The sequence below is a fragment of the Sylvia atricapilla genome, chromosome 10, assembly GCF_009819655.1.
Source record: "Sylvia atricapilla isolate bSylAtr1 chromosome 10, bSylAtr1.pri, whole genome shotgun sequence".
NCBI classification, from domain to species: Eukaryota; Metazoa; Chordata; class Aves; order Passeriformes; family Sylviidae; genus Sylvia; species Sylvia atricapilla.
In genome coordinates this window covers 19,577,772-19,599,637 of record NC_089149.1, presented here as the reverse complement: position 1 = coordinate 19,599,637, position 21,866 = coordinate 19,577,772, and the positions used below count along the sequence as shown (strand labels likewise).

General features: G+C 41.3%; 1 protein-coding gene across 3 annotated transcripts in view; it reads left to right on the top strand.

Annotated features, from left to right (window-relative positions):
* SPSB4 (splA/ryanodine receptor domain and SOCS box containing 4) overlaps nt 1–11,939 on the top strand; it is a 78,356-nt gene extending 66,417 nt beyond the window's left edge. For all 3 annotated transcript variants that reach the window (XM_066326240.1, XM_066326242.1, XM_066326241.1), the window contains one exon: nt 10,637–11,939. In XM_066326240.1, the coding sequence (XP_066182337.1) occupies nt 10,637–10,764 (128 nt within the window). In that variant the 3' untranslated portion in view covers nt 10,765–11,939. The remainder of the gene's footprint in view (nt 1–10,636) is intronic.
* The last annotated feature ends 9,927 nt before the right edge of the window (nt 11,940–21,866 follow it).

The following is a 21,866-nucleotide window of genomic DNA, read 5'->3' as shown; positions in this document are numbered from 1 at the left end:
CATTCCATTGGTGGAGATCCTCTTGCAACTCAGCTGGAGGTGAGGTGTTGCCATACCACACCAGCCCAGTAACAAGTTTCCCCCATCCCCAGCTGCCCCACGCGAGGGGCACAGGTACAGCCCTCACCCACACGTCCCTGACAGCCCTGACAACCCGGGCTGCCTGGTGGCCACAGTACAGAGGGGGGAAAGGGGACTATGGGGAGAACAGAGGGTGTCCAAACAGCAAACCACAAAAACACAACCATTCATCAATAAAACTTCTCTTTAACATACATACAGTATTCATCCCTTAATTGCGAGAGCCAACCATCATATTACCCACCTATAACATGGGTGGATGAGATTCCCTTTCCTAAAGAAATCAGGCGTGCAAGTACATGAAAGAGGTGGGTGAATTTGCTTAGCTTTGCTTTGTTGTTCCCAGATGCCTTTTTAATTGCCAGCCTCACAGATTGACTTTGGGACCTGAAATTCTAGATAAATCTTTGTTCATAATAGCTTTCCTGCAGGCCAAATGATGCTTTCATTTACACCTGTGCAACTACTGCCAGCTGGCAGCTGGGGCAGAGCGAGCTGGAACAGGCTGTTTATGGACTGGGCATGTTTGATAATGAATCAGTGAGTAGCAATAAACCCAGACCCAGAGCACAGCCACACCACTCAGGGATTCAGCTGTTCCTGGCTTTTGCCTCTTCTCCTGGTCTTACACTGTGCCGATGGTGGTCATAAAACCACACATGGGGACAGAAGGACCAAGCGTGAAGCTGAGAGATACGCGAGGAGAGGACCGGGGTTAACATCCCTCTGGTCCTTCCTGGCTGCCCTCCCCTTTGTGCCTGAATTCATTGGAACAACAAGTGAGCCTCCCTGGGGCAGAGTCATTGCATGGAGTTTGAGAGATCCAAAGGAAATGTGTTGGCTGGATTTGGTGGGCTGCAGAGGACAGGGAAAAGCTGTGAGTGGTATTACCCTGCAGGCCTAGTTGACAAAATATATTAAGCAGTGTTGTCAGGAGTAGGCTGATGGATGGTTGGAGAATGGCAGCAGGTCCATCCCAGCTGCCACCGCCCCTTTCAGCTGTTCTGCTCAGTGATGCTGCCCTAAAGGTGCAGAAATTCAGTGTGAACAGAGTCGAGTTAGCTATCAGATTCTAGGAATCCTGTGTGAAATTGCAGGGGGTGGTTTTGTGAGTTTTAATGTTTGTCCTCATGTTGTATCCCCCTACCCCAGATTCCTAGGAACAAGAAAAATCACTTCTGTGGGCGAACCACTCTGTAGCCCACCTACCCTCTCATCTCTCCCATCCCATCACTGGGTTTGTGCTGGTGCTTCAGCGGCTTGGGGGGGTGACAACACATCTCATACAGTGGCTGTAGAATCCATAACATGGAAATCCTCTTTCCACACTCCTATTTCTCAGAAAATGGGTTTGTAAGATGACATGGCAGGAGTGCTGATTGTAGGTGGGGCAAGGGGGTGTGACTTTTCAGACACAGCTTTGCCAGCCTTGAAGGATGGTCACGAGTTTGTGACTGAGAAGAGCTGTGCCAGGGTGAATGGAGGGAGCCCTGTGTGCTCAATCTGTGCTATAAGACTACATTTGTGTTCAAACTGAATGCTTTAGAAATGTGTTCAGAGAGCATCAGCTGTGTTTGCATGCCAGGAACAATGATGAATCCTAAATTCAGTGTGAAAATAATTCAGAGCATCTCCAGTACTCATTCTCTGCTGGTGAAGATTATGGTACTTAAGAAAAAAAAATCACTTTCAACAAGTCCAAAATATAAATGGTACAAAACTAGTGGGATCAAATTCATTATATTGAGCTTAATTGCAACTTCATGGCTCCAGATTTATTCCAATGTAATTCTGTTAATACCAAAACCAGAATAATAAAGTGATGAGTCAGGTCTATTGTTTGTAAATCTCCACTAGAGATCATTAGCTTGTATACAACTGCATTAAAATTTAAATGACATGCTGCTGTAGTTTTTTCGCTTGGTTTGAGAAAATCTGCATATGTTAGAGCCTCTGGGTAATTTAAATTGAAGTAGTTGAGAAAATGTCGTGTAACAATGATATCAGGAATGTAGTCAAATATTAATTGTTTTAAACAGCTCAGCACAATTTGTAGTAATGCAAGTAGGTGAGTCATCAGTTCTGTTACCCTGTCAATATGGTGAAACTTTAAAGAAAGCTGTAGCATGGTGCAAAAGATGCTTTGAATCAATTTAATTGCTGACTAGGGTAAACAACTTTGGTGTAATACTGAACAGGCATACAGAAAACTGTGGAGGTTCCAGCTGAGAATGGGAGTTGTGGGAAAGCAGTGGGAATGTTGAGTGAGGGTGTGTTATTTCAGTATGGTAGCGTGGAGAAATGGTGATGAGGCTTCAGCATGCTGGGCACAGTACAAGGAAAGATGACAGGGAGTACTTCACTGTCCTACACAATGAATATGTCACACAAAATACAACAGGTAAACAAGAGGCCAATGGGAGATGGGCAGAGGGGGCAGTCAGGCAGCCAACCCCACTGGGTTCGGCACATTGTGCCAACATTTGGGTTCTTTGCATGCTTCTCACTCATTCTCTTCCCTTTTCTCTCTCCCCCTCTCATCCTTGATTAGCTAACCCAAAATAAAAAATTGTGTTTAAGAACAGCTGTGAAAACGTACAAGTTTGAGTTTGAGGATATTTTAATCAGTATGATTAGGTTTCCTACCAAGAAATCTCCTCATCTGCTGTCATGCTATTAAGGCAGAAACGTGTAAAGGAATTGGAAGGGGTTCACCAAAAGTATCCTTAACTTCCTGCCCCCCTTTCCTGAGCAATAAGGATTTGTTCACAGACATAAAGGGCTGTTAAAGGTGTGTACCTATGCACGCTATTTTATATGCCCATTTATGAGGCGCATCTTATGAAGAGGTAAAATGCAAGGAATTGTTTCAGCATGTTTCAGTCAGGATGTTGCTCACAGTGTGCAGGTGCCTGTTGCAATAGTTGTCTGCAGTGGTTCGTCCTTGAATCCTGAACTTCAACTTTTTCTGTTATTACTTTGTCTATAAATCTGTCCGTAACCCCTGAACAACATTGTCTTTGAACTCCAGTGCATCTACTCAGGGAAATTCTCATCCAAGCTTTAATCTTCTCTCACCTTGATATATTTTAACTCCCCTCTTTATGGGTTGGCACACAAGCTGAATTTAATGGTGATAAATGTCTTTCTGAGATTAAAAGCTATAAAGTATACATTACAGATTAATCTGAGCCAAATCTTCATTCCCAACATAGTAAATCTGGGGAAGTTTGATCAGGGAGGAGCCAAGGAGCCTATGGTTGTAGCTTAGGCTCATCTATGATGTCAAACACATGGTTTTGTTAGTTGGTTTTAAAGAGTGTCTATTAATTTTTGGTGTCTTTGCTACTACAGAACATTTAAATCATCACTGAAGCCACTGTCTCAATTTACCTTCACACTGTGTTCAAGAGCAAAGCTTGAAGATGTGGAAATATCTGAGGGGAGGAGAAGAGCAAACAAATCAAGGCCAGAAAGGAAATCTTTCCAGCCCATCCTCCTTATTTGCACTTTCCTGATGCACATAAGGAATGAATTCATGTGTCCTTTCTCTTTCAGAAGAGAAGTGGCCACTGTTTTTGCTTATGCTCTTTGTCACCATGCAAATTTATCAAGATACAGCAAAACAAATGTATTACACAGCTTTGCTGCATTTTTTAAAAAAGCCACTTGTTTGCTGTTAAAATTTCTTATTACCTGTTTTGCAGTTTCTGAATCAGTTAGAGCAGTACAATTTAGTATTCTAAATTGTGGAAATAGTGTGGTAAAATGTTTTAAAATATGAGTCATACCCTTGGTTTTGATGGTGGCAATTGATTGTGATGCATACGTACATTTAAATTAGCAGTTGTAATTCAGAAAAAGCAGATTTTCAGATGAGTTTCCACAGTAAGATGTGCTTGTAGATTTTGCCTGGGCCGGACTTTGTGCTGTGCTTGTTCTTCATATGAAACGTGGTGGATCAGGGCCCTTTTTGGTGTGGATCATAAACCTACCTAGAGGGTAAGAACTACTAGAGACCAGGAGGAGCTTCTCAGAGGGGTTGCTGCAGGTATAGACGTATATGACTGTAAATACATCTTTCCTACAAATGTACACAGATAAATTACTTTTCTAAGAACACTGCTATAACCAATATGATTAAGAAAATGTTTAGGCCTATGCTGAAGCCTACTAAATCGAAATATTTAGGAGTGAATTTTAAGCCTGTGTTGAACTAATTGAATTTAGACTCTGGTGTTCATGGGTCAGGATCAGTTGTCTGAGTGTTGTGTGTCTACCTCCCAAGAGATTACAAACTCAGAACTGCAAAACAGACATTGCATGGAGCTGTGTATTTGTGCTTTGAGGACAATTCTTTATTCAACCCATAACAAGAGGCCACTGGCTTCGGGGCTTGGTTTTGGTTTGTTTTCATTCTGATCTGCTTTTCAACCATTTTCCTCTCAAGAAAGCACAGCTGGAGAGCATTAACTGAAAACAAATGATGTTGCAGAATATCTGCTTGTTCACTGCTGCTTTTTCAGCTTAATTCTGCTGAACGCTGCTTGATTGAAGTTTTGAACTGCCCCTGACTGCATTTAACACTTAAAAGACAAACCTGTAAATCAGTTCTCCCCTCCCAGCCCAAGGCATGCCGAGGAGGATGGGGGGAGGGTTCCCCTTGAGTCCTTCCCTCTGTTCAAGCTTTCTTGCCTTCCTTTCTCCTTTTCACATATTAAATTTCAAGTGCCGAATTTTTGTGGGGATGCGGGTGAGCTCAAATACAGGGCGGTGTTCGTGTTGTTTTTGTATTTCACCTTCCCCACCGTGCCTGCTGAAGGCAAGGGGCGGGTGTGGACAGCACAAAGCTTTATTTGTGCTGGCAGACAACTGCTGGAGACGGTGTCTCCTTATCAGCCGTGCCTGATAACACGAAATCTCCCCATCTGCCACCCGTGAGCTTTGGAAGACGCGAGTGCTAAAGCCCCCAGCTGCCTGGGAAGGGGCCGGAGGGAGGCGGGGGCGATGGATAAAGCCGTGACTTCGGGAAAAACCACAGTGCTCTCCTGGAAATCATGCTGTGCCCTTTGGAATTGCAGAATTCTTGAGAGAGGTGATTGCTCTGGACCACCTGGCCCGTGATTTAAATGTGGTTTCTAAGGTGCTTCACTGGTTTAGGCTGCAGGGCTTAAAGACATCTGGGGGCAAATAGATAAGTGCTGTCCTTTGTCCGAGTTTTCATTGCTGTTAGGAGATTTATTAGCATTTTTTATGGCCGGTCATAGCCTGTGTTCTTTAATATATTATTTGCAATTTCCTTTCTCTAGATTGTGCCATTTGAGGAACACGGCTCAAATTTTCCATCAGTTGCATCAGGGAAGCCATAAATATGTCACAAGGGGTGTATTTATGTACCCTATTATGCATTGGAAAGAATTTGGCCTGTGCTGTGTAAAATTAAAACAATAATTAGGCTTTGACACAAAGGTTGGAAGGAAAACTCCTGGTGTACATATATTTGTGTGCTTATTGTGTGTAATAATTAAATGGTAGTTAGAGATTTCTGCATACTCTAAATCACTCTAATGGAAACACTTAGGCAACGTTGCCTCTTAGCAGGTGGCGTAATAACTGGAGGAGGGATGAAAATTGAGGAAAAAGGATTTAACAAAGTCCAGTGGGCACTCAGGTGCCCTGGTGGGGGACAGAGGATTGTCCCTCAGACAGGGAGAAATGAGCTGAGCGCTGACGAGCCGTGGAGAAGCTTTCCCCTCCTGCTTTCTGCATGTGGAAGTCCCACAGGCCCGGTGTGAGACTGATGCCTCGTGTCCGTATTGGAGCATATTCCATGGCAAAGGATCAGTCTCTGGGCGACACCATCCCTCTGGAGATCATGAGACTCACCGATCTTGGCAAAGTATGAGGTAAAAATGGAGCCATGAAAGGAGGTGCTGGGCAGAACCGGAGTGCTGCTGACTTGGAGAGGTAGAGACAAGGGGGCAGGGAGGAGAGCAGGGCAAGAGCCACAAAGTACAGAAAATACAGAAGACATTGTGCCCAGGTGTGTCGATTTGGCACAGCCAGGGTTTTGGGAGCTGGGGAGGGCCACAGAAATGCCTTCTGTGAGAAAGTGCTAGAACCTTCCACCGTGTCTGACAGAGCCGATCCCTGAGGGCTCTGAAGGGGGACACGCTGCTGCTTCTTAAGTTCTGATGGCATCAGTTCTTATGAAAACTTCTTTGCCTTTCACACAGCTTTAATTTTGCTCATTGTGGTTCCCCCTCCCAGTCATCTTTGCTTTTATAATATGAGATAAAAATACGTTCTTCATAGATTAATGAAAGCCATGAACATGAGGTACTGTCAGAGCTTTACTAATTTATTTTAAAAAGTAGTATGGTCATTTGGCAAATCAGTGTTGTCTGCTAAGAGCTGCTCTTTTGTGTGAGCCGTATGTAACATTGCAGTTAATACCATTTAGTGTTATCAGCTGCTAGATGACTTTATCTCAACTACAAAAGCCTGTTTGCAGAGAGGAGGCAGCCTTGCTGGAGTGCCAGATTGTTAAATAACTACAGGTTGCCAAAACTAAATGAACTTTTCAGCTGGTAATGATGTGTAAATTGCCCTCAAAAATGTATGTGCACTGGAGGAATGCTCAGGGTTGTGTCTGGTTACAAACGTTTCTTCGCCTTTGTCCTTAACCCAGCAGTGACACCATTAGAATGAATAAATCTGTATGTAACACAGTTATTTTGTGTTATTAATAGCTGAATAGTTACTCAATAGCTATTTTAATTAATGTAATTAACCAAATTTCTATTTAAGTGATTTTTAAGTTATTAGCTATAATGTTAAATAGTAATTTAAGCTATACTGTGGCTCTCTTGGTGAAATGCAGCTCTGGATAAGAGGGGATGTGGTTGTGCTGCCAGTGTCCCCCAGGTGGGACTGTAGTGTATGGAAAGGAAGGTTTGCAAATGAGCCTTTTAAAAACTATTGGTACCAAAAGGGGAGACACAGGAATTAAACTCTGTCGCGTCAATTAAGCAGTATTTTTAAAATTAATTTTTTTTCTTTCCTTGAAAAATAATTTTCTCTAATGTAGCAGATACTCATATCTACTTTTGGATGAAGAGATCTCAGAGTAAACTTTAAAAGAGAAGGTGATTAGTTAAAGTACACTCAGGAAGGTGGCTGGGGTTGGAGTTGTTACCCAAAAGCTGCAGTTTCTCTCCGGGTGCTGCTGCAGCCCAGAGGAAGTGCTGGGTTTCCTGTGCAAAGCTTGCTCCCTTGCCCTGGACTGTCTCACCTTGGATTTCTTAGCCTGGTTGGGAATTTAGTACAAAGAGCCATTCTTGTGAATCATGTTTTCTTAGCAATTTTGCATTCCAGCTCAACAATTCATTCCTCCTTTTTTCTAATGGCAAGGACTTTGCTGGAGTTCACATAACTTTGGAAAAAATGGTTAGTTCAGGCTCTTCTGGGGGCCTTGAATGTTCAGTTCCAATCCATTGGGAGTTGTTTTAAAAATACAACTCTTGGTACACCTAATATGCATTAGAATTAGTGGAATGTTCTGACAAACAGTTAATATCCCTGAACTTAGAAGTTTTTCAAAGGTAAATATTTAAAGGTGTGAAAAAAAGTCTTTTTCTATAGCCAAGTTAAAGCTAATGATGCGTCTTTAGAATATTCATCTTCCCATCTCTTGCATTATTAGGCTCTTCTCAGCAGTATTTGTATGATCTCAAATGAAAACAGCATATTGGAAATGCGATTTGAAGGTTTGAATGTGCTGTGGAGTGTTTCGGGTGCAGGGAGTCTGTGTCTGTGTTTCAGGTGGCATGGCAACATCCTCAGTTTGAACCAGTCCTTTTTTTCTCTGGAAGGACTGAGTTACTCACGGTACTTTTATTCCTGCTTTTTTAAAAATATGTAGTAAAAATGTGAAATGTGGTGAAAGGGGAATGCCAGCATTAAGGTACACGCCAAGTGGTTAATAATGGTTCTGTCAAGTTCGGCTGCCTGAAATTTGTCAGTCTTTAATATTAGCGTTCTACTTTGTCCCATAAACTATTCACAACTAAGACTATTTCTGTTTCTGAATTTAATTTTTGTTTGTTTAGGACTACGTACAGCTGCACACATTTTTAACTTGAAATGCTATTATTACATTTTTTCTGAAGTTCTTACAGCCAGCACCCCAGAAAGCATAATTTTTATTTGGTATTGTAGGACTAACCTGCTCTGAATTTGTTGTAGGTTTGAACTGCTGTCAGGTAGAATAAAAAGAATATAGTTCAATTTTCAAGTTTCAAAAACACATTTAGTATGTGCAATTTAGCAGCTGTTGCAAACACCTGAGGGCATTTTCTTCAGCATTTGAAAATTCCCTGTAGAAGTGAGAGAGGAGACATTAATTTAGCATTTCAAGCTTGAAAAATAATTTAACCTTTCCTTAAATTGTGTTTTGAAGTTTGGGATTAACACTGTGCCTGGCTGCACAGATGGCTGCATTTTACATATTCCTTTGTCTAGGGGAAAAAAAGAGAGACCACATGGTCAGCTAATGGCTTTAAACACTCCTAGTCCTCATTTTGTATCTTCCTAATGGGACCTCAGAGATTGTGGGAAGGTACTCAGAAAATTGTTGTTTATGGTGTAAGACTTGTAAGATGTGTTGTATTGTGTCCCAGGACTCATGAGCTATTTTTGTTCCTGCTTATTAATCCCGGTTAATGAATTTTACAACTTCATCCCTTAAGGTTTAACATCCGTAATTCTGCTGTGGAAAAAAGGAAAACTAAAATCACAGATGTAGAGAAAATGTTGCTTTATTCATGGAATATGAGGGCTCTTATTTAGTTATTTTTAATAGGTGAAATTATCAATGAGGTGTATTGTCAAGAAGTAGATTCCATCTCAAGTCACTGAAGTGGTTATAAGCTAAAAACGCTTTTTAGTCGTTCAGAATGCTTTCTAAGGTTTTTTGCAGCCACTTTGGGGAAATATCATAGTGAACCATGGGATGACACAAATCAAATGTGATGCTGGGATAAATGATGGAAAATCCATTAAGTCAGTGGTGTGTCACCAGAGCAGACAATTCTAGCGTATACAACCAGTCTTTAACTGGGTATTTTGTGCTTTGTAATGATTTTTTTTTTCCCAAGTAATTTTGAAAGTATCAGCCGACAGATTGATAGATTAACACAGAATTATAGAATAAAGTCATGGAATGGTTTGGGTTAAAAGGGACCTCAAAGGTCGTCTGGTTCCATGCCCCTGCCATGAGGGGACACCTTCCACTAGGTAGTGTGTGTAAATCTGCACATGGCACATAAAACAGATCTTGATAAAACCACTGAATGCTGTACAATGTTGAGCACTTGTAAGAAATCTGTCAAGTTTATAAACTGTTACCGCTACAGTATAGGCACAGTTCTTTTTTTTCCCCTCCATTTGAAAGTGCTAGTAAGGTTTTTAAGGCTACTACTGTTTCATCGTGTGAAGAATAAAAGTTTCCTTTAATCTTTTAAGTTCTTACCCTTTTAAGCTAGCATGTGCTACAAAATCCATCTGGTTGGAATTCTTAAAGATAGTGGTAAGTGCTACAAGACTTCACAGCTTTATTCCAGCTCCTGTGGCAAAAGGATTTCCATTGCCAACACTGCAGTCACAAAGATGATTCTTGCAACTATGAGGTGGAGATTTTATGATGTTCCTGCAATTCTGTGCAAGCTTTGCAGGCCAGGATGGGATATAGGAGTGAGGTGGTTGGAGGTGCTGGGGGTCAGTGTTTGGCTCTCCAGTCTTAAGTGCTATCAGCAAGGCATTTCTGGCAGATACTTAATTCACTTTGATTAAATTTAACTAAGACATCTGAAGATGTTGTTTATATATATTTGGGGGTGTTTGTGTGCATACATATGGGAACACACACTCTGCCTTCCAGTCAGCCAAATCCTCCTCCACGGATTTATTCACAGAGGAAAAGATTATGTTTCCTCTAGATTTTTGAGGGTGTTTTGTTTAGGTTTTTCCTTCCCAGGGACTTCCTAGAAAGAAAGGCTAAGAGAGTGTTGCAGGAAAAGCACTGTTGGATGACAAGTTTAGTTACCCCTAAGTGCCATTTCCAGTCACTGAGATGCAGAAGGAGCTGAGATATAAAGGTCAGAAGTTGCCAGTGTAGTTCCTGTTAACACAACATGATGAATGTTGTGTTATAAACACACTAGAAACTCCTTGTCTTGTTTGAGATCTGGAAATGTAGGAACTTATCATGCTTGATAGAGTGGCCTGAAGAGTGGTTTGCCATTATTGTTTTAAACCTCGCAGATAAAGAAGCTCAGTGTGAAACTTTGCTGCTATGGGTGAAATGTAGAAAATTCTGCCTTGGCTTCTTAATTGATTACCTTAATTGCCTCAAGATAGGAAGGTTTTCCCAATACCATTACTATCTTTATGACTGATCAATAGAATACAGAATCTCTTTTAATAAACAAAATATTGTCTGTCAGTGGCGATGGTGAAAAATTAACTCTTTCTTTTCTTTTTCCTGTTTCTCCAGCGGAACCCCTGCCTTTAATGGACTTGTGCCGAAGATCAATTCGTTTTGCTCTTGGCAGAGACCGCCTGCATGACATAGAAATTCTACCTTTGCCTCTGTCTCTGAAAAATTATTTACAGTACCAATAAGACATCTAGAACCCTCTAGCCTCACATTGGACTTCATCAATGCAAATGGCAGAAAATTGTTTACAGCAAAATATAAATCTTTGTGATGGACACTTAAGTGTTATTTAATTTTTAATGTATATTTTTTTTTCTGAACCAGTGAAAGCAGATCACTGTGGGGGACTACTAAAGAATGTGAAAACATTAATTTGATTGAGGTTCATGTGTTACCTGTTGCCTGTTGTGTTTACAGTCCTGAAGGCTATAATTCTCATCTCCCATACATTGATTGGTTTTATCTTTGGTGCCTCTGGTAAATGCCAATAGAAAAATCTCACCTACAAGATTCACTGTCATGCAGACAGAGCATTTTTCAATATTATGATCTTCATTTTTCTTTCTCTCTCCTACACTTTACTCCAATAAATAAAAATGAATTAGCAAAAGAAAGGTCTTGACAGTGACTTTTGAAAAATATTTTAATGTTGATATGCAGAGTTGTTGAGAGTTCTGTGTGTTCAGTACTCAACATAATTAGGCCTATAGTATTTAAAAGCTCTTAATGTTTAAAAAAAGCAGATTATTGTCTAGAAGAAGAGAGTGTGGTTTTAAAACATGAGAGGAAACAAATGGTTTATGTGTCAGATCAGTTCCTGGACTTGGTAACAGTAAGGTGCTGTTCATTGTTTTCAAAACCAAATCTAGTCCCTCCAAAGTTCTGCAGTTTATAACAAAGTGCTCATTGTCCCAAGAATTTAGGATATTCATATTTTAGAAAGCTTGTCACTTTCTTTTTTGGAACAAATTTATAATTTTTATGTGGTATGATCTCTAAGTACTTTATTTTCTTTTTAATGTATGTGTGATTATAATGTTTATTTATCTGTTTAGCGTCTGGAGTTCTCATTTAACTGTTTCCCATCTTGGGGTGGCTGATTCTGTTTTTTTCCCCAACTCCATCTGAAATGTATCAGTTTTTCAGGCTCATCCCTTTTTTTTAAGATGCTGCTTTCTGTTTGCGTTTCTTACGTGTTTCGAGTTATCTGCCTGAATCAGTTATCTAGTTTTTAAACTGGAAGTTGTTGTTACGGCAGAATGTCAGATGTTTAGACTGAGCTGCCTTCAGCATATTTTAATGTGAATTTACTGATGAATGAGGAGAAAATTTCTAATAAAGTCTACTGTCCAAAGTAAAACTCTCATCTCCTTTGATGAAGTGTTAAAACTGCTCATAGCCCAGAGCTGAAGTTCAGTTCCTTGTGTAGCTTTGCAAATGTTTGTTTGGTTTTTCTCTGGGATTGCTGCTCTGAGCTCCTCGATGAGAAACATGCACAGTGAGAAGAGAAGCAGGCAGTGGCCTGTCCCATTCTTGATTTATCCCATTCACCCTGAGTATGGCCAGGCTCTTGCTTTCAACACCATTCTGGTCAGATTCCTCTGAACAAAACCTCCCTTCTGTGCCAACCTGCGCTTTGGGACTTGGGGCTTTTGAGGCAGGTCGAAGATTGACTGCTGTGCACTGATGATCCAGGCAAAAGCACTGACCCACAGATGGCTGCCCTGCTCTCAGTCACCCCTGGGAACAGAATTACAGTTCCAGCTGGAAAAGAGAAATGTGAGATATAACAACAGAGCAAGAGTGGAAGCAACAAGGGCAAGGTAACACAGGGATGTCAGAAGTTAAATAACCAATATTTGATTGTCTGGGCTTAACTGTAAGCTTCAGCATGGAATTATTTTGGACTTGCTTTCACTTGAGGTGAGAGGTACATACTGCATTCCTTCCCATAGTCTTATAAAGCAGAAGAAGCTACAGCAGCAATCCACATTCCTTACCATTCCCACTTGCTTTATTTTATGTAAACCTTTTGTCTCATTGGAAGAAGGAGCTATAAAAGCACACTAGTTCACACAAAAGGCAGAACAAAGGTCTGTCAAGTGATCTGTCATAAGGAAGGTAAGCAGTATTCAGGAATCACCATTCTGGTAGACCTTATTTTTCCACCAACCAACAGTTACCAAAAGCTGTAACTGCTTTTTCTGTGCTAGGTAAGTATTCCCTAAAATTCGTGTTCTACTGTGTGTAACTACAGACTTCATGTTCCTTTGAATAACTGCAGTGACACAACTGTTCTTTCACTTGACCCAGACCAACAGCTTTTTAATGTTACGGTAAAGTGGGAATTGCTATGATAGATAAATTAATGGTGCCTCTGTATGTTAATTAACCTAATTGCTTTACAGTTGCATTGGAATTTTCGTTGGTGCCTCTTCTGTGATGATTTCTCTAAACCAAACATCCTTATTTCAGCTTTCAAATATTTTTTTCTAACACTTAGTGTCTTCCAAGGCATGATAGTTCAGGAATGATTATTTTATTCTATTACCGTTTCCTAATTGTACATTGTGATTCTGTGGATGGTAGACAGACACCTTCATATGGTATTAGGGCCATGTTTTGGGGGATCAAAGTCTGTTTGATACATTTTTCTTGGTCTGCAGAAGCCTTGTAAATGAGACTGCACTGTGGAGAATATTAATGATAATTCAGTGTTCTTCCTAACCATCCGTGTGTAAATGGATTCTCTTCCAAGAGGGTTTATAGGAAACACAGAGTACAGGCAAGGAATCAAGCATTGAGGCTAAACAAGTGGTGGGAGAATCTCCTCACAAAGAGTAGCAGGAAGAGTCTTCTGTCTGCCAGTGAACTCCAGCCTGGGTGCTGTGTCCCTCACATTGATTCTCTAGGCTCCCTTTACTGGAATGCAAATGTTGTTTACTGTTTGCTTCAGGGGGGAATTGAGCAATAATTTATAAAGTGACCATGCATTGGCTTTTGCCCAAATCAGAAGCCAAACACTAAGTTGTTACCTTCGGTCAACCAAAGCAGTTGAAACTTCTCAGAATTTCTATCCTGGCCACCTAAATGCAGGAAGATCCCTACCCAGAGGTCTACTCTGGGGAATATCTGACAGTGAGGGTGATTACTTAATACAAAGCTGCACTACTTTGAGATTTGGAGTGAGATCTTCTGGCCTTCATATTTTCAATTTCCAACTACTTCTGCCTTTCATCACATGAAACAACAGTCCATATAGTGGGTTTAAGCTTTCACTGTGTCCTTGTGCCTGAGCAAAAGGAGTGCAGTTTCTCTAGACATGATGTGGAAGTGAATTTCAGAATCACAGAATGTTCTGTGTTGGAAGGACCCACAAAGATCATTGAGTCTGGCTTTGAAGTGAATGGCCCATGTGGGGATCAAACCCACAGCCTTTTATTAGCACCCTGCTCTGGCCAGCTGAGCTGATCTGACACCCAGACTTCCCACGGCTGGTAAACTGAGGGGAGAAGCAGCTCTGTAATGCAAAACACAGGAGTTTAGTGGTATTATTAGAAGGAAAAGGGCACATGTCTGAGAGCTGCAGCCAAATTGCAACCTCAGTGATGGGTGCATGCTAATTAGTGGGTTGCAAAAGGAAATGTTTCACCTACTCTGCATTTGGTTCTCTAATGTGGCCCCTTTCTAGGAATTATTGGCGGTTCAGAATCCCTTTTCTTTGTAACTGCTTAAGATTTGTGGGAGCATGTATCATAGCTTCTCTTGCCTGCTTTCTCAGTATTGCCATTCTTCAGCCTTCTGCAACTCATGTGAGGTTGGGGAATTGATTTATCCCCCTGGAGGTGCTGCTTTGCTGATCATGATTCACTGATGCTATAACCTGAGTGACACTCGGCTTTTACACTTACTGAAACTGTAATTTTGTAACACCTACGTTTGGAGTCAAATTTAAGAAGCCACTGTCTTTTGATGTGGCAGCTGTCACAGGTATCCTACTACTAGGCTGACAGAGTCCGTTCTACAAAGGCTTTATTTCTGCCTCAGGCTGGGGATGTGTTGAAATGTCTGCATTCTCACCCAGAGACAATGCAGCACAATCTGTAGGGAAATCATGAAGTTTTATTTTAGTCTTTGCATGTAGTCTCTCTGGTGTTCATGTTTTTATATCAACAGATAAACTCTTGCTGTTGAGGTAAGACCTAACTTTGGAGCAGTTTCTCAGTGTTCACTTGGAGCTGGGAAAAGCTGTTACAGAGCAGACGTGTACAAATCATTTAAGTGTTTTCGATAGTTATAAAAGAGCAGCAAGCCAGAAATGCTATAAAATGTCCTTCTCATCTCCATTACAGTTGGTATGGTTAAACTGTAACCATATGTTCTCCTGTCAGTGGCAGGCACTGCAGAGCGAGCTCTGTATCAGCTCCAGCAGAGCTCATTCAGGTGCAATTCCCACTGACATCAGCGGGAGATGTGCCTGAGTCAGCACTGCAGCTTTTGGTTCCCATGTAAAGATCCCCAAACATTTCCAATACATTGTATTGAGCCATACTTTATTATATGTAAGCAACGTCAAACAGATGGTTTCTGCAGCAGTTTCTCTAATTTGGCCAAACATGCTGGCAAGTGTAGTGAGGTGAATATTGTGAGAAAGTTGAACGAAAAAATGTGTCTCATTGAGGCTGAGAGCAGCATTCAAAGGGGAAGCCAGACTTCTTGGTTCCTTAGTGATGGTTTTCCATTTATAAACTTTCAGAGTCTTAGTGATTTTTATTCTGTATGCTTAAAGGAATGTAGGATCTTTATTCACTCCTGTTTATCTCAAAAGAATGTCTGGTGATCATGAAGTGGAAATTCCTTTGCTTGCTTGATTCAAAAAGACACCAAAAGACCTCCTCCCTCCTTGGGAAATGTTCTCTGTAGACACAGAGCCACGGGAAACATAAAACACACACCAACAACCTGGATATCCCACCACCTCGTGTTTTTTTTCTTTTTCTTGAGCTAGCAACTGTTGCTTCAGAAAAGTCCTCAGTGTGTTTTGCAGGCACTGTCTATAATAGAAACATTTTAAAACATCTACAGCAGAGCTGAACCCTGCTGAAGGTATGTTAAAGCAAAGTTGTGTGCACTGTGGCGGGGGCAGAGAACCAAGGATCAGAGCTTGGGAGAACAGTGTTTGCCTTGTTTTCTTTTTCTAGCCCCACTATAGAGTACAAGTAAATTCAGAGGGGAAAGGAATAAAGAAAAGTTGTTCATGCTTCCATCACCATCAGGTGTTTAGAGTTGATATTTAAAGCTTAAGCATCTTCCCCACTAAACCTTTGTTGCAGAGCCTTAACATCCCAAGACTCTACCACTGACTGCTTCAGAAGCCTCTGAATGTCTCAGGGCTCTGCAGTTGTGTGTAATAGCACCCAATTCCACATCCTGTCCTGTTAGACCTTAATTCATTAACTTCTGGTTAAAAAGCCCAGCTGCTCTGTCATCATTGGCACTGCTGCAGGAACACGTCGGTGTACCCAAACCAGCTGCCATCCTCGGCAGAGAGAGCCCCAGCCTTGGCAAGCAGAGCTCAGTGTGGGGCAGTTCCTGTGCCAGGGACCGCAGCACGAGCACATCTGCAGCCAGTGATGGATGGCTGAGCTCTCGTGGCTCTGTATTTCAGCTGGGAGGCAGCTTGGCAAATCCTGTTTAAAACAGATGTCAGGATCAGGTACTTGCAGTTTCATTTGTGTGAAAATTTGTAAGGTGTATATAGGCTCTGATCTCTGCAAGTGACAGTAGATGTAAAAGCAGAGCTCATGTTTTTGATAACTAACATATTAGGGATGCTTACAGTGGAGACAGGTACGTTGGATTTTCATGTACTGTTTCTCTGCCTTTTGAACGCTACACCACGAAAGGCAGATGTCTTCAGGCTTCTAAGGAAAAGCAAACAAAACATAAATGAGCTGGTATTTAATTTCTGCCAGTCTCAATGTATGACAAATGCTACTGCCAGTTTTGAATAGCAGTCACAAGCCAGCATCAGAGAGGCACTTAGCTGAGATCAGAATCTTCTCAGTGGTGCCTGCATTGGTTTCCTCCATATTTACCTATTTTTTTAAGAAGAGAAAGGTATTTTACAAGTTTTTTCAAACTGCAAGCTTAACTTGAAAATGCACTATTCTAATGAAAAAATGCTTCTAGCACACTTAAGTCTTTATTAGCAGAGACATAAGAAACTGCTGAACACATAGCTGGGAAACTAGTGAATATTTTAAAATGGGAAATGGTTCAGCCTTTTCTCATTTTACTGAGAAAATCAGACAAGTGCACTGCTTCTTCTCTAGCAAAATGTGAACAGCTGTAAGGCATGGGGCCAGAATTTCAGTGTATGCATTTGGAAGTGACTTCTCAAGCATAGTAAAGGTACCTGTGACATTATTTTGGGGACTGAAGTTTTACGTTATTTGAATCCTTCTAAGCTATTTTATCAGGGTTTGTCTAGAGATGAACCAAACCAAAACCAAACTCCCCCCAATAAATTAAGCTACCTGGGTAAACTTGGCCTGGCTTCAAGTGCTGCTGGTATTAAAATGTTTCCCAAGTCCTACCATCTAATTGCATAAATAAACCTACATTGGAAAAAGCCATCTAGAAAAGGAAAGGATGTTTTGAATATTAAATTGGCCTCCAGAAGTTCTGAGATTAATTCTAAGTTCTGCCAGAAACGTTTATGTTCTTGATTATTTGTTGATTCTCCCTCCACCCTTGCCTCTACCATTTCCTGTGTACATCAAAGAGAGCAGTCCAATTTTTTTCAATTTTTCATGGACACTAAGTTTTCATGATACAAATAAATACTATTCATGAAGTGAAGCTTCACTGTTTATGACTCCAAGAGCCCACTAAAGGATGTTGGGATGTGTCACATTGGTGGCTTGCTGTTTTACTGACCTCATTAGTTTTTATTTAATAACTGTCCAGTTATTAAGATCAGTGCCCCCAAGTGGCCTCATTCTGTGCATACACGCAAAGACACAAGTGACCATTCCTAATTTGCAGCTTATACACCTTTTGTCTTGTGTGTTTGCCTTTTATATGCAATTTCCCTTGACTCTTCTACTGGGGCCTCATTCTGGGGAACAGTGGGTACTTCAGCCTTCTTTGAGGCCAGTTTAATTTGCCTTTTCAGAAGGATTAGCAGTATTTAAAGTAAGAATTTGTTTTAGATCAAAGTTCTTTGAGCTGTCACAAGAGCATTGCACAAGATTGGAATAAATATGAATTTTAATAATAGAGCTGCTTAAAACCTGTTGAGGTTTAAAGTTCCATGCTTCAGTTGCTCTCACATCATTAACCCTTCCCTACTAAGGGAAGTTATACACAACTTTACTATCAGTGATTACTCTCATGTAAGAGAAATATACCTGTAGTTGTAATACAGAAACTTCCTTCTCTCTGAGATCTGTGACTTCCAGCTTCCTGTTAAATCTCAGCTGAAAAAAAGAGATCTGGAGAGGCTGATTCCTTGCATTGCTTGGTATTCCCATCCCCCACAGAAGTGGGAACAAATATTTTTAATTGTCAAATAATTGATGATAAATGGACAGCTGGGATAGGAACCTATCCCAGGATATTGTGTCTTGTGCACTAAAAGGTGAAATAAATGGTTTTTCCCCCTGAACTTTATCTCTCTAGAAAGAGCTTCTAAACATTTATCTTCTGAACATGTGCATCCCACTGGGCATGAGGAGATGCTTCTAATCCTTTTGAAATAGCAGCCTTTTCGAGCAGGCAACTTTGTGACTTGGAAAAGAAAGGACACGTTATATCATGCCCTCTTTTTATTTATTTTATCTTTCATTAAGGCTTTAAGTTTTGTTTGATTTCTGGTTTTGGAATTTATTTGTAGAAATATAAAAATACTCTTTTTTTCTTTTGTGAGTTTCCTTACTGAATCAAAAAGTTTTTATGGTCATGCTATAATTACAGAAATTGGAGGGTCAAATGATGTCTTTTATGAGACCAGCTGAATGAAACTGAAGAGACACTTTCAGACACAGAAACATTCCACTGAAATACAAACACCAGTTTTCAAAATTAAATTCAGATTAAGAACTGTTTAAACCTGAACAGTTCTTAAGTTGCACAGAAAACTGAGAGTTGATAAATATACTTTTTCGGTGCCGTGTTATAATTTTTCACATTCCTGAACCACCAGCAGCTCCTGTGCATCCTGCTGAACCCACCTTTCCTCTCTCTAATGACATACTGAATCTTCCCTCTCTGTGTTGCAGATACAAACCTCTTCGGATGATATAATTGATTAACTTCTGCAAGTTAAACTTGTATCACGAGTTTGAAGCTGTATTTTGCCTTGAGGATCAAAGCTTCAGCCTGCATATCCTGAAAGCTGGTCTGGCTTTTAGAGTACAGCATTAGTCACATTAAAGATATTATCTTTGTAAATTCAATCCTGTATATATCCTGCAGTAATGGTGTGCATGTTCACACCATCCCTTCTTAAAGAGAAGCTAACTAAAAGGAGCAGATATCGTGTATTTAATCAAGATCATTCCCTTTTGTGGTTTTCCTGTTCAAAGAACACAAAGATGAATGAGTTCTGAGAATTTTAAGTCGTCTGCTGTTTGCACAGAGCTCCTTTTTGAATGGTTTTGTGGGTGTACACCTACTCTGCTGTCATGCAGAAACACGGTAGGAGCTTACTATGAATTTCTGTAATGGAGTAAAGGAATTCAGGTGCAGGGCAGGGCTTCCTCTGGCCATCAGAGGTGCGATTAAAAGGGAGCTGAGCAGGTGTTTTCCTCCCTCAGCCGCCATTCAGGCGCAGGGCACGGCTTCCTCTGGCCATTGGGGATTTCTTGGGGTTTGCAGTGTTTCCTTGTGTGGTGGGTAATGGAAACAGGCTGAGGCAGGGGCATTAAAAATCCTGGTGATGCAGACTGACAGGTGAGGCTGTGGAGGCATTAGCCAAGCCTGGGAATGCTGCTGAGCCTCTCTGCCTTCCCTTTTCCAGGTAAGTGCAGCTGATCCTGTGCCACAGCCCTGTACGTCACAGGTTACTCTGAAAGTGGGGACCTGTCTCCTGGCAGATGCACCTGGCTGCGCCTGCCTGATGAGACAAACATGAACTGGGCTTATTTCCAAATTAAAACTCATCAGTTTTCTTATAAATCCCAGCAATTTGGTCCTCAGGGCTTTGTCATTTAGTCTCTGCTTATGGTGGTTTGGAGGGGCTTGATCCCAAGGTGATGGGTGCCAGGAGTGCACTTGTGTCCTTTCCCCCCTCTTTTCTGTTCCAGTTGTGGGAAATAACTGGATTTTGGTTGTTTTCCACTGCAGTTAGCTGCAGATCCCAAAATACTCATCAGGAAAGTTCATTGCTCATCCTTCCACCACCAGGTGAAAGTAGAAATGGTCATATTTCAGGAGCCTAGTTTTGGAATATTTTGTGGAATTGGCCAAGTAGCTTTTACTTCTGGGGTTTCCACAGTCTGTTCATGGCAGGTCTAGCCTGTGCTTCAACTTAGTGCCACTCTGAGCTCTCAGTCCACAGGGAAATGCGTCTTTTACAGCTCTATTTAGTGGTTTGTGGATTTTGATGGTTTTCTGGAAGTAGGCTATCCATCCTGACCTGTTTTCTTCCCACTCCCTGTCAGACTGTACCTGCAGAAAAACTGAAGTGAGACCAGGATCTGTAAAATCTGTGATTCTCCCTGTCTGCCTGAGGCTTAAGCTGACAGAGTGAGAGATGCAAAAGACTGAAAACTCCTTTTTTATCCCCTGAATCCCAAGACTCTGCATCTGTAAGATGCTTCTTTCTTGTGGCACCTTGGGGATACTTCCCAACACGTTGGGCAGAGGAACCTGTTGTGTATCAATGTGGGAACCATCAGGATATACCAAGAAGATCCAGAGATGTTGGGAAGAGGTCTCTCTCTGGGCTGAAGTCAGAGATTAGGTCAGTGTGGTTCCTTGGGAACATTTCCAGAGGACCATACGCTTCGTGTTTTCCAGAATCCCACCATGGACACAGTGCAGTAAAATCTTGGTGGCCACAGCTCAGAACTTGATGAAATTGAAGCAAAGCTGAAGGGTTTGTCCGCTAAGGTAAGTGGTGATTTATAAAAGAAAGCAGAGTGGTATTCCACATGAAGGATTTGGGATTGATGATGATCCCTGTTCATAATCCTTCTGTTCATTTTCTTTTGGATGCTGCAGCCTGCTGGGTTGAGGCGACTGTTCATTTACATTTCAGTTAAATTTTCTGTATTTCATTAATTCTCCATGGAAATCTGCCTTTAATAAAAAGGACTGTGAGGATATTGATGTCACAGGTTTGTGGAATTCACAGATGAATCCTTGTGTTCAGACCAAGGATTGTTTTGGATGGGAGAAGCTGCATGGATCTCCCAGAATGTCAGTCTGGGTTTTTCTTTACTCCTTATCCTCCTTGGTTTGGAGGTACAGGGCAGCCCTGTGCTGTATAGCCCTTAAAAGACTTTTTTAGGGTGTAAAGGTTCCTTTCATGTTCTGCAATATTTATTCATAACTCGATTAAAGAGAATAATACCATATCAGTGTGTTTTAATTGGTTCATTTGAATTGGGTAATTAAAGCAAATCATTGGTAAGGGGTTTGAGTGTTCCCTTGGTTGGAGCTGGCAGCTCTTCTTTATTATCTCTTCATTTTTTAATTCTTACTCATTATTTTTTCGGTGATTACTGCAATTAGGATATACAAGGAGGAGAACAGAATTTTTGCCCTGCTGGATTGGGAAATCCAAGTCCAATTTCCAAGTTGTGTGGAGAAATTGAGATGGGGAAGGGGAGCTGAGCTTCAGGCTGTGTTTTGGCAGCAGGAATTCAGTGAGAAGTGGTTAAAGCCAGTGCTGCTGGATTTGGGTCCTCCTACCCCCAAAATTATCCTGGTTAAAGAGAGTTTGAGGAAGCAGTGTAAGGTACTGTGCTGGGACCCCCAAACCCTGGTTAGGGATGCTGAGCAGTGCCAGATCCACAGGAACACTATGGATGGACTGCGCTAGAATCCCGCACACACCAGCCTGGAATGCTGGGCAGTGCCAGACCTTTGGGACACTATGGAGAGGTTCCACTGCCTGACCCAGAGAATTTCCCCATTATTTTCTGTCATGATCGCCACCTGGCAGCTTCTTTTAGCCCCACAGGTTGAAAATCCTATTGGAGCAGTTGGAATCACAGCAGATCACAAAAAAGCCAGTCCAGGAGAGGAAATGAGCTGTTCCACAGATTCATTTTTC